The 14,636-nt window shown below is 43.6% G+C and overlaps 1 protein-coding gene across 2 annotated transcripts in view; it reads left to right on the top strand.

Moving 5' to 3' along the window:
• The window catches only part of LOC310857808 (FYVE, RhoGEF and PH domain-containing protein 4-like), a 104,530-nt gene that overhangs the window by 9,443 nt on the left and 80,451 nt on the right, over positions 1-14,636 (top strand). The window contains exon 1 of one of the 2 annotated variants that reach the window (XM_083763718.1): positions 2,055-2,408. The exons of the other annotated variant lie outside the window; for it this stretch is intronic. Coding sequence (XP_083619844.1) covers positions 2,333-2,408 — 76 coding nt within the window. The 5' untranslated portion in view covers positions 2,055-2,332. Of the gene's footprint in view, positions 1-2,054; positions 2,409-14,636 lie in introns of those variants that run through there. 2 annotated transcript variants of the gene reach the window in all.

The raw sequence follows: 14,636 nt of genomic DNA, 5'->3' as shown, positions 1-14,636 counted from the left end.
ACACACACACACACACACACACGTGCACACACACACGTGCACACACGCATGCACATGCACGCACACGCACGTGCACATTAAACTCATACCAAGCTAATTCTGGGAATACTTGCAAGACAATTCTGGGACATTCCTCCCAGTAGCCTGCAGAGGAAACAGTTAGGTGGAGGAACACACACACACACACACACACACACACACACACACACACACACACACACACACTCACTCACTCACTCACTCACTCACTCACTCACTCACTCACTCACTCACTCACTCACTCACTCACTCACTCACTCACTCACTCACTCACTCACTCACTCACTCACACACACACACACACACACACACAAAAGCTAATTTTGGATCGTTTCTGTTGAAATGTGTAAAACGTGAGGGTGGGAGTGAGGAGTCTGGTCCAATGACACATTTCCTTTATTAGTAGCCTACCCACGAATAGAGTGTGTGTGTGTGATGTGTGTGTGTGTGTGTGTGTGTGTGTGTGTGTGTGTGAATGAGAAGAGGGAGAGATTAGAGACAGAGAAAGTGAGATGGAGACAAACAGAGGAGACAGACAGACAGCACATGTATTCAAGGCCAGCATGGCATCCTGTTGAGCGTTTCATTTAATAAACAGTTACTTTGACATAAATCAGCAGCAGACATTCTGTCCCCCGAGTCCCAGGAAACAATTAAACACTTACTGCTTCCTGCATCTGATCATTCTGGAGCAGCCTGTTCACTGTTTAATTTATTTATCTAATTATGACTAAGAACTTCACACATATATGCAAAACATCAATACATCAATTAAAAGAACACAAATAACTTACCTCAGAGTTGTACTTAAAGGGATAGTTCAGATTTCTTTTAACTTAAGCTGTATGAAATTCTTGCCATTAATATAGTGGTTGCAACTGTATTAACTGATTGCCCGAGTCCCGTGGTGGGAGTTCTGCTCTGGTTTTAGTATATATATTAAGTATATTTCCGGTCATTTTGTGGGGGGCACGCAGTAAAAGTATATTAATCCACAAAACTAACGTCATTTGTATTGTTGACCTATTTCTCAAATATTAGCGCAACTTTCATTACATTTTGAGGGGTAAAAAAATATTATTATTAATATTTTAGAAATAGGTCAACAATACAAATTACATTAGTTTTGTGGACTAATTTACTTTTAATTCGTGGCCCCAGTGCCCCCCACAAAATGACCGGAACTACCGTACTTAATATTGACCAAAACTAGAGCAGAACTCCCACCACGGGAGTCAATTAACACAGTTGCAACCACTATATTAACATCTTGATGACATCATCAAGATGTGATTCACCATGTTAATGATTTTTTTCAGACCTCCAGTTGTATAGGAAACACAGAATCTGGGGACGTTTCTTATTATTTCCACACAACAGCTAGGTTGGTATATTAATGACATAGTAAAATGTTGAAAATGAGTGGAATGCCCCTTTAAATTAAAATAAATCTGAACTAGCACAGCATTGAGTAACTTGGGTACTTTCCACCAAGTAGCTCTCTGTAGGATTTCGGACGGGCCATGCTGGGACCTGTTTGTCTTTCCGCGCCCCGGGGCTGTGCTTCCTGACTGCAGTGATGTCATTTCCCCTCCTGACTGTATGGCTCATACATTGTTAGGCTGTGCCTGAGGTTCTGTCCCGCTGTCAGGTGCATAGACGCTCACAGTTCACTGGAGAAAGGAGAAACCTTAAGAGGAGTTGACTATGTGATGCTCCTGTTGTTTTCTTTGTTCCGCCACGGACCCCAACGGAACGCAGGGACCTTGGCTGCATTTTGTCTTATACCTAGAGGTGGTCAGAAGATAGCATGCCATCCACTGTCCACCCAGCCTCACTGTCCAGTGTCCAGCAAGAGAGAGAGAGAGGGAGAGAGAGAGAGATAGAGGAAAGAGAGGAGAAAGGTGTATTCCAGGCCACAATCCTATGCAGGAAGTGTGACCTCAGTCCTGTTTGACTTTCCCTTCCCTTTTACTTTCCAAACAGTCAATTCTTTCTCTCTCTGTCTCATTCTCTGGTTGTGTGAGTGTGTCTCTCTCTCTGCCTCCATTGTGTCTGTGCTGTGTTTAAGGCAGCGGGGGACACAGGATGGACTGCCTGGCCACCGGCTACCGGAGGTCCCGTCTGAGACGCGGTGCTTCGGGTAGGTGATCAGGGGGACCGTGGGAGGACCACCACGCCACAGACACACTGTCATGGGTCTCTAGTTGGAGGATATACATATCCGTCTGTTAGGAGTTTTGTTTTTGTTAATAGATACCGTAAGCGACATCAACTTGGACTTTTCTTTACAATGAAACGACGTCGCAAGTATTGGTTCTGGAGGCGTGAAGGTCAAAGTGCACAGATGTGTCTGCTCTGCTGTTATGGTAAGATCTTGGACTCTGACATCCACAAACAATGAAACCTTGTTTTGACCACTTGATCATTTGACATTTCTCTTGTTTAATTGTGATTATTGTTGTTTTTTGTATAGGGCTAGTGTGATCGATGCCCCTTGGCATGGCCCTTTGGTTTTGTAGTACATGTTGTCAGAGTACTTAGTGCTTTCTATCCATCATAGTAGCTCTTGGAGGAAAGTATGACATCAGCACTATGACCTCATATTGATGACATCAGGGAGCTCATGGGGATTTGTGGCTTTCTAGCTATTTTGGGAGAATTGCTGATTAGACTGACTTCATTCACACCAGCCACTGCACTCCCTTGGGTTCCTCGCAGAGACACATTTATATTGCCAATATAAATGTCTCTGCGAAGAGACAACCTTCCGTTGACCAGTATAATATTGGTCAATGGAAGGTGATGACGTCAAAGTCAAGATCATTGAGGGCGAATGAATTATGGTGATCAAAGATGAAAGGATGTCACAGCAGGTGGTAATGAGGTATTTCGTTCCACACAGAGGTGAATGAATAGTGTTTGCGTTTCATCCTCCAAACTCTGCAGTCATAATATTAACTTTCACAACTTTCCTCATTGCTTTCATTTGACCATGAACTTCTATAATAACCACTTAAGCTCTATCTATATAATTTCCGTATTGTACTTCATGATATGACAAATAGTTAAAATAGCAGCTCAACAAACTCATGTACAGTAGTCGTAGATCTGCCCCTGCTGACTTCTTTTTGTGACAATTTCACTATAATGACATGCCTGGTTGAAAGTGATTTTGAGTACCCTTCAGCATTCCCAAAGCCATCTTCAAAACATTATTTTGGTATCCTTTGACAAACAAACAAAGTATGTACTTTTGTACGGGCCAGACATTATTAGAACACTCCCTTCTTGTTTTCATTATTGCTTTGTCTGCTGGCCCATGCCTTCCTTATTTAACTGACATTTATTATTGTCTATTTTCTAACCAGCAAGCGGCGTCCATTTTCTGAATGTTATCTCTGGCTTCTCGCCCAAAATGTTAGCAGTGACCATTTATTTTTCCACTGTACTATTATGTGGGTGCACTCTCTGTCTGTGTGTGCGTGTGTGCGTGCGTGCGTGCATGTGTAGTTCTACAAAACAGAAGCAAATTATGTTAAAAGTGCCGTTGACATGAGAAACGACAGAGCCATGAGACAAATCAAGTCTTCTCTGTCTCCCCTGTCTGCTCTGTGTGCTGTGATTGAAAGCTGAGGGTTTTAATGAAGTGCAGAGTAGTTTATTGGACACGACATAGGATATAAATGGTGGTGGAAGAAGTAAAACTAGCAACACAATGATATAAAAAAAAGTACAAAAGTATTGGCAGCAAAATACTATATACTTAAATGTCTGTTATGGGGCTTTAGTGGCTAATGTATTCTTTTTTAATATTCTAAATCTGCAAAGTTTGCCTCCTCTGAGATGTAGTGGAGTAAAAGTGGAGTAAAAGGCTAAATTGTACACGTTGTCAAAAAATAGAGGTATACAGTAATTTCATAAAAAATGTACTTTCCACCACTGCTCATTGGAAATGACATGACTTAACAGATATCGTTCGTCTGCCAGTTGGAAACCTTGTATGTCCAAAATTGTTTATGGTATAAAACGCTAAAATCAATCGGCTCGGCTCGTCAGAAATTTTCAGTAGCACCGACTTTAGGACGGTACCCGCCTCCCCCCCGAACCTCAAATGACGTCACATTGTAGGCTCTACAGAGCCGAAACGACTTTTATTTGGCTCTAAAATAGGAGTATGAATCACGCCCTACTCATCTGCAAAGAGAAAAGCCTGCTCACAACCTAAGGCAGAGACGGTATCGGCGGAAGTGTCGGCCGGAACATCCATCAGATGTATTTCCCCCGGATACAATGCTTTTTTCGACCAATTACAACACTTGTTTAATTCACGGAGATGTAAACAGATTTGTAAAGTGTCAACGTCATTTCCTTGAGCGGTACTTCCGCCCATAATAATGATACCGTCTACAGCGTAGACGGTATCAGTGTCCTTGAGAAAATCTCTGAACCCCTAATTGCTCCCGATGTGCAGGTTGGTGCCTTGTATGGTTCCCCCCGGCATCGGGGTGTGAACAATGTGTGTGTGAATGGGTGAATGTAATGCACAATCTCTGTAAAGCGCCTTGGATAAAGGCGCTATATAAATGCACTAATTTACCATTTACTATTTAGATTACTTGACAGCGCGAGGTGGTAATGGAACATTATACCTCCCAGGTTTTGGGGGGAAATGGAAGGCGGGGCTAAGGCTAACCCTGTTTTTTCAAGATTCCCTTTGAGGCTTTTCAGAGTAAAATCTGCCTCATCTGCTGGACACAAATAGCTAGAATATGGAGGAAATACAGAGGAAATATACTCTGCACATACACATTACACACTAACTGAACTGACTTTCCCTGCTACACTCATATCATTGATGGTCATTATACTGCATATATAGGCTATAGGGTGCTGTTAATTACACAGTCAAATTCTGAGTGTCCATTTAACTCTGAGAGTGCTGGGATGGAGTGGTATCGGAGCATGAGAGAGCATTTAAACCACCAGCCTGGGAAAAAAAAGTCTTAAACTCCCTGGGAACCGTCTCCTCTCTCCAACCATGCTGGCCTTTTGGCAACGTCCCCAATGGCCCATTACTTAACCGTGCAGGGCGCGCGTGCGTGCGTGCCCTGCACACAGCAGTGATTATGTGTGGCTGTGTAGACAGAAGAACTAGGGAATATTGATGAGTGAAAGTGTGTGCTTGCATCTGCGTGTGTCTGCATGCTTGTGTTTTAAGATCGCTGTTATATTCAGCCGGGAATTTCAGGAGTCACGGGGGGTAATTCAATTTGATTTGGGGGCAGAATGAATGAGTGAGCCGCGAGCTAGATGCATTTCATTTCCTGAGTGGGCAGATTGCTGCAGAAGATCAAAAACAAATGCGAAGCAAAAAGCCATCACAGGGTTGATATGAAGTGGTTAATGTAAGCGAGAGTGCTGTCTGCCTCTCATTGTGCTGTGTATCACTGGTGGAGGTACAGTAAGGACTGCAGAGGAGAGAGAGAGAGGAGGGGAGGGCACAGAGTGTGAAATAAGGTTCTGTGTTTCATTCTCTGTAGCCAGGAAGGAAAAGGCTGTGTTGTTGGGTGGGGGGCTGGGGGGTTAACAGCTCTAACTCCTTTCACCACCGTCATTGTTCCAACATAGGGAGTGTCGGAGCACAAACTAGTTTTGGCAGCCGATTTTGTTTTTGTTTTAGTCAGTCTTTTGAATATTTTCATTTTAGGTTTTAGTCATCTGAAATGTTTTAGTTTTTGTCAACTAAATATCATAAGATGTATTTTGGCTGGCCTCGATGGTGTCGTAATGGTTGCTTTTTACACTTAAATAGCCGATCTGCGTCTCGAACTTGTAGATCTGCTATTTTCAGAGCGTCTTTTAGTTCTAATGGATCTCTTCTACACTAGTCCCTCCTTAACATTCTCTAGTTTTTATTTATTGACGAAATTGTATTTAGTCTTAGTTCTATAGTCATCATAGCTTAGTTTTCGTTTTTATTTCGTTTTTGTCAGTGGAAAATGTCAACGAACAGTTTTCATCACCAACATCAAAACGGTCTACTACAGCACTCTGGGATTCCAGTATTTATCAGTGATTATCAACCTTCTCAACCATGTGTCACGTCTGTGAGCAGCTAATCTCAGACACTGCTGGACTGGTCAGCATCAAACTTTGCATTCATATTTCATACTTCCAGTAGGCCAGATTGTGTGTGAATCTCGCACATTATCTCTGGAGTCATGTGAACAACATATACTGATTGGCTATCTTCCAAATTTGCCCGGGGGGGGACTCGCTTAACAAAAAATGTCATATATCATAAGCGCAAAGTCCAATTATCCCCAAATGAACCTCACTTCTGCCCATAGGCAGCGCCAAACATCATTTCCATATATTTAGGAGATGATGGATGGTGTATAATGTGTTAGTAATGGCCCTCATGGGCCGCTGTGCTGTAAATGTAATTTTTCTGTTGTGTCAGTGGCAGTGAGTGTGTCCAGCTGTGTGTTCACATCAGTGTCGGAGTAACAATGAATCGATGGTTATTATCGCTGAGTCATAATGAAGTGAGGTTGAGAAAACAATTCATGCTGCACTCGTAGTAGCGTACACATACATACAGTACAACAACTATTTACTACTACTACTACGAGTCACAACTAATGCTGAAACAACCAGTAAGACGCCTGAGGGCGAGAAGCGACCTCTCCCTAAAGGGCACGCATCCGCCTGGGTGACCCAGCAGACTGCTGGGCGAGCGCTGGCGCTTTGGAATGGGGTCAGATCAACATATCTGCCTTCGATTGCAATAAGAACACTAATAGTAGCATAGCCGGCTGCAGGATGAAAGACTGAGTGGTTCAATTGAGATTTTAGAGGGGGCAACTTTTTATTACATATTGCGTTGTTAAATCAAACAGGCAGTGCCAGTTCTATAGGACTCAGGTGGCCCTATGCAAGACTAGTGGAGGACCAGAGGACCACAATGCAATTATAGTAAAAAATAGCTGATCTACAAGCTCAAAACGTGTCACAGTGCAATGCATTTTGAGCTTGGAGATCTGGCGTGCCTTCCACACTTCCGCTTGGCTTCCTCCTTACAATGTGATACAATCTTTAATAGGATTTTTCTATCAGAATCCAATAGGACTTTTTGACTAGGGTCCCGAAAGTCCTAGGGTTTGATGGAATTGTGTTTATAGGCCGTATAAGTGTTGTGTGTGTCTGAAAAAATTATCACAGGAATTATAGGAACAGAGAACTTCCGAAATAGACAGAAAGAGGACGACTAGTATAGACCCCTGGAAGACTCCTGTGACTCTGTTAAAACAATAGCATGCTTATACTCCTGTGTGTCCCTGGCACCACCTTCCCAAGGAGACAGTGGTCTACGCTCAATAGGTTCAGGACTGGACATGGCCCCTGCTTGGCCAGCCTTCACAAATGGGGCAGTAGCCCACTGTGTGCGTGTGGTGAGGAGCAAAGTGCAAACCATGGAGCACATCATAGAAGTTTGCCCTCTCCAAATTAAGACTGGGAGGAGGATTAGTCACCCTCCATACAGCAGACCAGGAGGCAACCGCTTGGCTTAAGGACTTTGCATTCGCTTTGCATTGATGCCACGCTGCCATACATACAACACCGGCCAGTGGGTACAGCACACACACACGTGCGTCCGCACTTGCATGCGCGCATGTGTACACATACTACCTGTGTCCGGGAAGTCCCTGGGTGGCTGTATGTCTCTCCATGTCTGTTGCTTATGCAGACAAACATCTTTTCTTTCTATTATAGTCTCTGTCGGGTGGAAAGCCTCATATGTCCAAAACTGTTACTTTTTTTAATTCAAATTCAAAAGTAGCAAAGCAGATTGACAAGCTCGAAATGCGTTGCTTCGCGCCACATTTTGAGCTTGTAGATCTGCTCTCTTTGATGCTTTTGTGTGATGCTGTAGTATGGGCATTCATTAAGGGCATTAATTTGCGAAAAAAATCACAAAGTAAGAATATGGAGATGAGAGGTTTCTGGCCGACAGCAACAATAGTCTGTCTCTCAAGCTATTCTCTCTCTACTCCTCCCCCCCCCCCTCTCTCTCTCTCCATCCGTGCCTCTCTCTCTCCATCCGTGCCTCTCTCTCTGTCACCCAGTGTCTCTTCATCGATCAGCATTCCTGGCGGCATGCCGTAGTCCTGATGGGATTCCCAGGTTGTATTACTGAACGCATGCTCACACATACTGATGCACTATCCAAGGAAATGAAGGAAATGAAACCAAGTGGTCACAGTGACATATCTAAAGGTGTTTTGCCTTTGTGTTACTGTTCCCTTTGTAGACGTACTGTGCATGTACACGCACGCGCGCACGCACGCACGCCGTCGCACGCACGCACGCACGCACGCACGCACGCACGCACGCACGCACACACACACACACACACACACAGAGAGACTCTCCTTTCCATCCACCAGGAGGCAGTAGAACTAGTCTTGCATAGGTACAGTAGTATCACAACTCAATACATGTATTGTATTGACAGATACAGAATGTAGTGTTGTAATCATAAAAACAAAAGTGTGGGAAAAATAAATCACAGCTATCTCAACATATCTTGAGACACAATAAAAAAGAGATGCCATTTATAGTCAAAGTCAGAGGGAGAGAGAAAGAAATTCCGTGCTCAGTTAGTTTGTAATTATATTGATTCGATAGCTTGTGCAACCTGAAAATGCTCAAAGATATTGGATCCATCCTAGCCACTTGACCTAGAATGACAAGTCAATAAAGGATGGACACTACACTTGTTTTAGCCTGCCATAAAGTCAGCAAAACAGCTATTACATAGTAATTATAAGCTTCCTAAAAGGAAGTGTTCCACAATATAACTCTACACTATCTCTCTCTTTCTCACACACACACACACACACACACACACACACACACACACACACACACACACACACTCACACTCACACTCACACTCACACTCACACTCACACTCACACACACACACACACACACACACACACACACACACACACACACACACACTCAACACAGTGTAACAGTTTAAACACTATCAGCTGTGGTGGAAGAAGCACATAGAAGTTGGAGTAAAAGTACATGCTATTTAAAATAATAAAAAATATATTTGAGATTTTCTTTTGTATAATCTTGAAGGACTTTAACAACAAAACACGTGGGCGTCGCTGACGCATAATCTTTACAAATGGGGGATCCGTGAGTCCACGACCAAATCAATCTAGTCCGGTTTTAATCAGTTTAATCAGTCCTGGTGTTGAGATAAATGGTGGTGTTCTGCATGCAGCAGTAACCGTACTATCATCAATCTAGCACTATTCACAGTCAGCGGGAAAATACATTGATTTCTGAGGACGATGCTTTTTTGGGGGCATTTGGACACTGCGTGCGTGCGTGCGTGCGTGTGTAGCACTCTGCTAATTGAAGCCAGCCAATGCAAGGACGAGTTCCATCATTGCCTTCAGCCAACATTGTCATACCCCCTCTTGTCTGTCTGTCCGTCCGTTAATTTCTCTCAGTCTCTCTCCCTCTGTCTCTCTCTTTGTCTGTGTGTTTCTCACTGTCTGTATCTCTAGCTCTCTCTTGTTTTCTTATATAAATGTAATGTGTCTTTGCAGACGGCACTCGCCATTCATCATTGACCTTCATAATGTGAAAATGTGAAGATAATAAAGAGGAATTCAGAAGGGCTGAAGTGTGTGTGTGTGTGTGTGTGTGTGTGTGTGTGTGTGTGTGTGTGTGTGTGTTTAGAAGCATGCATTGGGTGTGCATGCATTTCAGGTGGTGTGGGTTTAATTAATGATGTGTGTGTGTGTGGTGGGGGCACCATCCCACGTTTATAGACATGTGGTTAATGGCCTGGAGCCTCCTCTCCTCTCCCCTCTCCTCTCCTCTCCTCTCCTCTCCTCTCCTCTCCTCTCCTCTCCTCTCCTCTCCTCTCCTCTCCTCTCCTCTCCTCTCCCCTCCCCTCCCCTCCCCTCCCCTCCCCTCCCCTCTCCTCTCCTCTCCTCTCAGCTTCTCTCCTCTCAGCTCCTCTCCTCTCCTCTGCAGCGTGTACTTGCAGATGAGTGGAGAGAAGGGTATAGAATGAGCCTCCAATATAGTGAGGTGGGAGCAGAGTTGTGACACATTGAAAAGCTGGAGATTATACAGGGAGGGGACCGGGGGTGGGGAAATACAAATTCATGAGGACGGATAGAGGGTAGTGTCAGATCTGTCAGGCAGAAACCTTCCATCTCCTTTTCTTGTTGTATATGAGCGCCCTACTCGCATGGATTAATGTTCTCAGTCGCCACGACTGATTACAGTCATTTGGATTTCATAGAAGCCAGCGTTCCTGTGAGCTGGTAGATTGGCTATTTTTTTTATTTTAAGATGAAAGAGTATTTGAAGTGATCAAACTAGCAATAGAATACAAATTTAGACGCATCTTCCAGAAACATGAATGGTCTCAGAAATGTCAGCTGGTCGGCCTAAAACATCATTACATTTTCAGTCTTGAGATTTCATTTTGCTTTATTCCATGTAGTCCATCATACGATAGCGTCACACAAAAGCATCAAAAGTAGCAGATCGCTTGCTTGAAATGTGACACGAGGCGATGCATTTTGAATCCTGAAAAATAACCATTTTTGACACAATGAGGTTTCCACCCAACAGAGACGATTTTCTGTATAGATGTGGTTTTGCTACCATCATGATTGCCCACACCACACCCACCGAGGGTCTGCAGATCACATGACCATGTGAAGCCTCACACGCATGGCCGTGGGTCGGCCATGGGTGACGTTTGGGTGGGGTGCAGCTGGTACCCAGGAGCACTCCGTAAATGTCATCCTAAAAGTGTCACACACAGCAGCCTGGAACCAAGCTGGGATTTAAGATGTGGTTTCATTCACTGCCCATTGTAACTGGATAGTGTCAAGCAATCCACTCTGGGATAGTAGACTATGTGTGTGCCTGCCCTGCGTGCATCTGCATGCATGCATGTTTTGTATTTCTATACTTGTGAGGGCCAATTGCCAACAAACAGCATATCAACTTTAAAATAGAATACATGAATAAATACCTCTCTGGTACCCGTGCCTGCGTCATTTGGCTGAGCTAGCTTCATCAGCCATCGGCTATTTTATTTTGGGCCAAGACATTAAGGTGTAGAGCGGAAATACAGTTACAATACAGAGTTACAATACAGAGATAAAGGTCAAGTTCACTAAGTATTGAGGGTTGAGTCTGTGTTTAAATGTCACAATTTACACAACAAAACACAATCTGCAATACAATTGTACACAATGTAGTGGGGGTCCCAAGTCGTCTTTCTCTCAGCCAAGAAGTTCTTGGCCTGAAGAGACCCCTACTATACAGTAGGTCTGTAAACATTGAAGAGACCCTACTATACAGTAGGTCTGTAAACATTGAAGAGACCCCTACTATACAGTAGGTCTGTAAACATTGAAGAGACCCTACTATACAGTAGGTCTGTAAACATTGAAGAGACCCCTACTATACAGTAGGTCTGTAAACATTGAAGAGACCCCTACTATACAGTAGGTCTGTAAACATTGAAGAGACCCTACTATACAGTAGGTCTGTAAACATTGAAGAGACCCCTACTATACAGCAGGTCTGTAAACATTGAAGAGACCCCTACTATACAGTAGGTCTGTAAACATTGAAGAGACCCTACTATACAGTAGGTCTGTAAACATTGAAGAGACCCTACTATACAGTAGGTCTGTAAACATTGAAGAGACCCCTACTATACAGTAGGTCTGTAAACATTGAAGAGACCCTACTATACAGTAGGTCTGTAAACATTGAAGAGACCCCTACTATACAGCAGGTCTGTAAACATTGAAGAGACCCCTACTATACAGTAGGTCTGTAAACATTGAAGAGACCCTACTATACAGTAGGTCTGTAAACATTGAAGAGACCCCTACTATACAGCAGGTCTGTAAACATTGAAGAGACCCCTACTATACAGTAGGTCTGTAAACATTGAAGAGACCCTACTATACAGTAGGTCTGTAAACATTGAAGAGACCCTACTATACAGTAGGTCTGTAAACATTGAAGAGACCCTACTATACAGTATAGGTCTGTAAACATTGAAGAGACCCCTACTATACAGCAGGTCTGTAAACATTGCACTCAATCAGCATGCAGATCTATTGTACTGTGATTACGTAAATGACACCGTCGCTCACGGTCCCATGATCAATGACCCTGTTCATTGTCGCCATGGAAACCCGTCAACAGGGTCATCCTCCCCCATGATGATAATCAATGCGTATATATGTCTGCTCAGGGAAGGCATTCTATTGGCTGACTCCATTTGAATTAATATTCAAATTGAGTCAGTCAACGCACATGGTTGACTTTGATCTCAAAGTCATTTCCATGTCTCAGCTCTCTGATTATTGGCTGCTGCTGCTAATGCCAGGCCAATGCCCGACTACTTCCTGACTCATTCATTGTCACTTCAGTGTGTTTGTGTGTGGTCTAGTGCGGCAACTACCGCTAGTCATTTTCTTAGCCATTATGCTATTCATGACATTTTCGATTTTTCCTTTGCTTCTATTCTAATATAATCTAATCTAATCGATTATATGATTAACCAACTTAAGCCCTTTTTCATAGGCGTGTTTAGCTGTCATAGTCATCTATTTTGCACTTGCTACAAAATTGAAGGATATTTATTGACAATATAGTAGGCCTACAAGGTTATATTAATAGTTCACCTACAGTGCAGTACATCTCTGCCTCTTACTAATTTATATCTCTGAGGCCTTTAAAATTACTTTGCTTTTTCACCGGATCTGTTTGAAAAGTGTCATACTGTGTGTGTGTGTGTGTGTGTGTGTGTGTGTGTGTGTGTGTGTGCGTGTGTGTGTGTGTGTGTGTGCGTGCGTGTGTGCGTGCACGTGTGTGTGTGTGTGTGTGTGCGAGCGCGAGCGAGACCGACCATGACCCTCGCAGCAGGGCTGTGACCTGTCAGCAGTAATGGGTCTCAGTAAATGGCTGCTGAGAGACTGAGTACACAGCTGTTTCCAACCCCCCGGTCCCCCCCCCCCCCCCCCCCACACACACACACAAACGCACACACACACACACACACACACACACACACACACACACACACACACACACACACACACACACACACACACACACACACACACACATAGCTGTTATACACGGTGCTGATATTGAGTGTTGAGGTCTGGCTGTAGTTATGGCTCTCTAGGTGAAGAGAGCCCTTCCTGTCGCTAATCACTTTAATGAGGTCTGCACTTTATCAAATAATGTCTGTGTCTGCCATGTGTGTAATATGTGAGCAGAGAGAGAGACGAACCAGAAAGCTGCCGCAAGTTTTATTTATGTATTTGATTATATGCTTGATTATATGTTGTTGACCATCTACTCTATGCTTTGAGTGACAGTAGACCGATCAGTTTAGTGACGCTGGTGAAGGGTTTGCTGCAACACGTTGGTGGGTTTATTGTCGCCATGCAGTAGCACAAACACAAACAGAGCTACCAGAAAGCCCATTGGACTAAACCAAATTATAAAACGGCAAAAGGAAAGATATATCTGACACATTGGAAAGAAGCAACCCAAAAGTAGAGTAAACTAGAATGATATTAGGCCCGAAACTGACTAACTAAAATGACTGACCCAAAACAACGAAAAAATCTTGACTGGTAGGTCCAGACTCACTGAGCACAGTCTTCTGATCGAGAAAGGCTGTCATAGGCAGACCTGTCTCCCTATAGAGACGACAGACTATACACCCACTGCACTGTGCACGCAACATGAAGTGGAAACTGAGTTACATTTATGAAAAAATTGAAATCTTGTGTGAGAGTCCCTGGCTCCAACTGCATGCCCAAGGCAGAATGTTTGAACAGAGTGCTTAGGAAGGCACTGAGAGCAGTCGTCTGGGAGTGGGAACTGGGAAGTTTCCCCGGTATGATTCCCAGTTCCTTCTGGCATTGTGTCATAACGTCCTTGAGAAAGACATTGAACTCGTAATTAATTTTCAGTACATTTTCTAAAAAAAACACACAAAGCTGTGCATATAGGAGGGGTTAGCGGCCCTCAAAGATAGCAGAAAGATAAGCTCACAATGTGACACATATTCGATGTATGCACAACATAGTATAGGCATATAAAATAGGGCTTAAAAGTGGTTAACAGACAAAATAAGAAATGAGTTTGGATGATGAAATGGGGAGAGAGAGAGAGAGAGAGAGAGAGAGAGAGAGAGAGAGAGAGAGAGAGAGAGAGAGAGGGAGAGAGATAGATGTGCGTGAGAGGTGACGCTTAATTTGAATGGAATTCATCAGCATGAAATTCCTCAAGTATAATCCAGTAGCCTATACTTGAAGGATTGTGTGTGTGTGTGCATGCGAGCGCACACACACAGTTGTACATCTGAGGTGACTGAGTTCACACAACCTTGGGAGGAGCACATGACTGTGTGTGAAGTGAAGGTGTCACTAGTAGCACATTGTGACAGGGCCTGCAGGTCATTTTCACAGGCTGACACTTAGAGGACCAACTCTTCC

Source organism: Protomyctophum parallelum (assembly GCF_964188405.1).
Source record: "Protomyctophum parallelum genome assembly, chromosome: 4".
Lineage (NCBI taxonomy): Eukaryota > Metazoa > Chordata > Actinopteri > Myctophiformes > Myctophidae > Protomyctophum > Protomyctophum parallelum.
The sequence above is the reverse complement of the archived record's forward strand: the minus strand, read 5'-3'. Positions and strand labels throughout refer to the sequence as shown.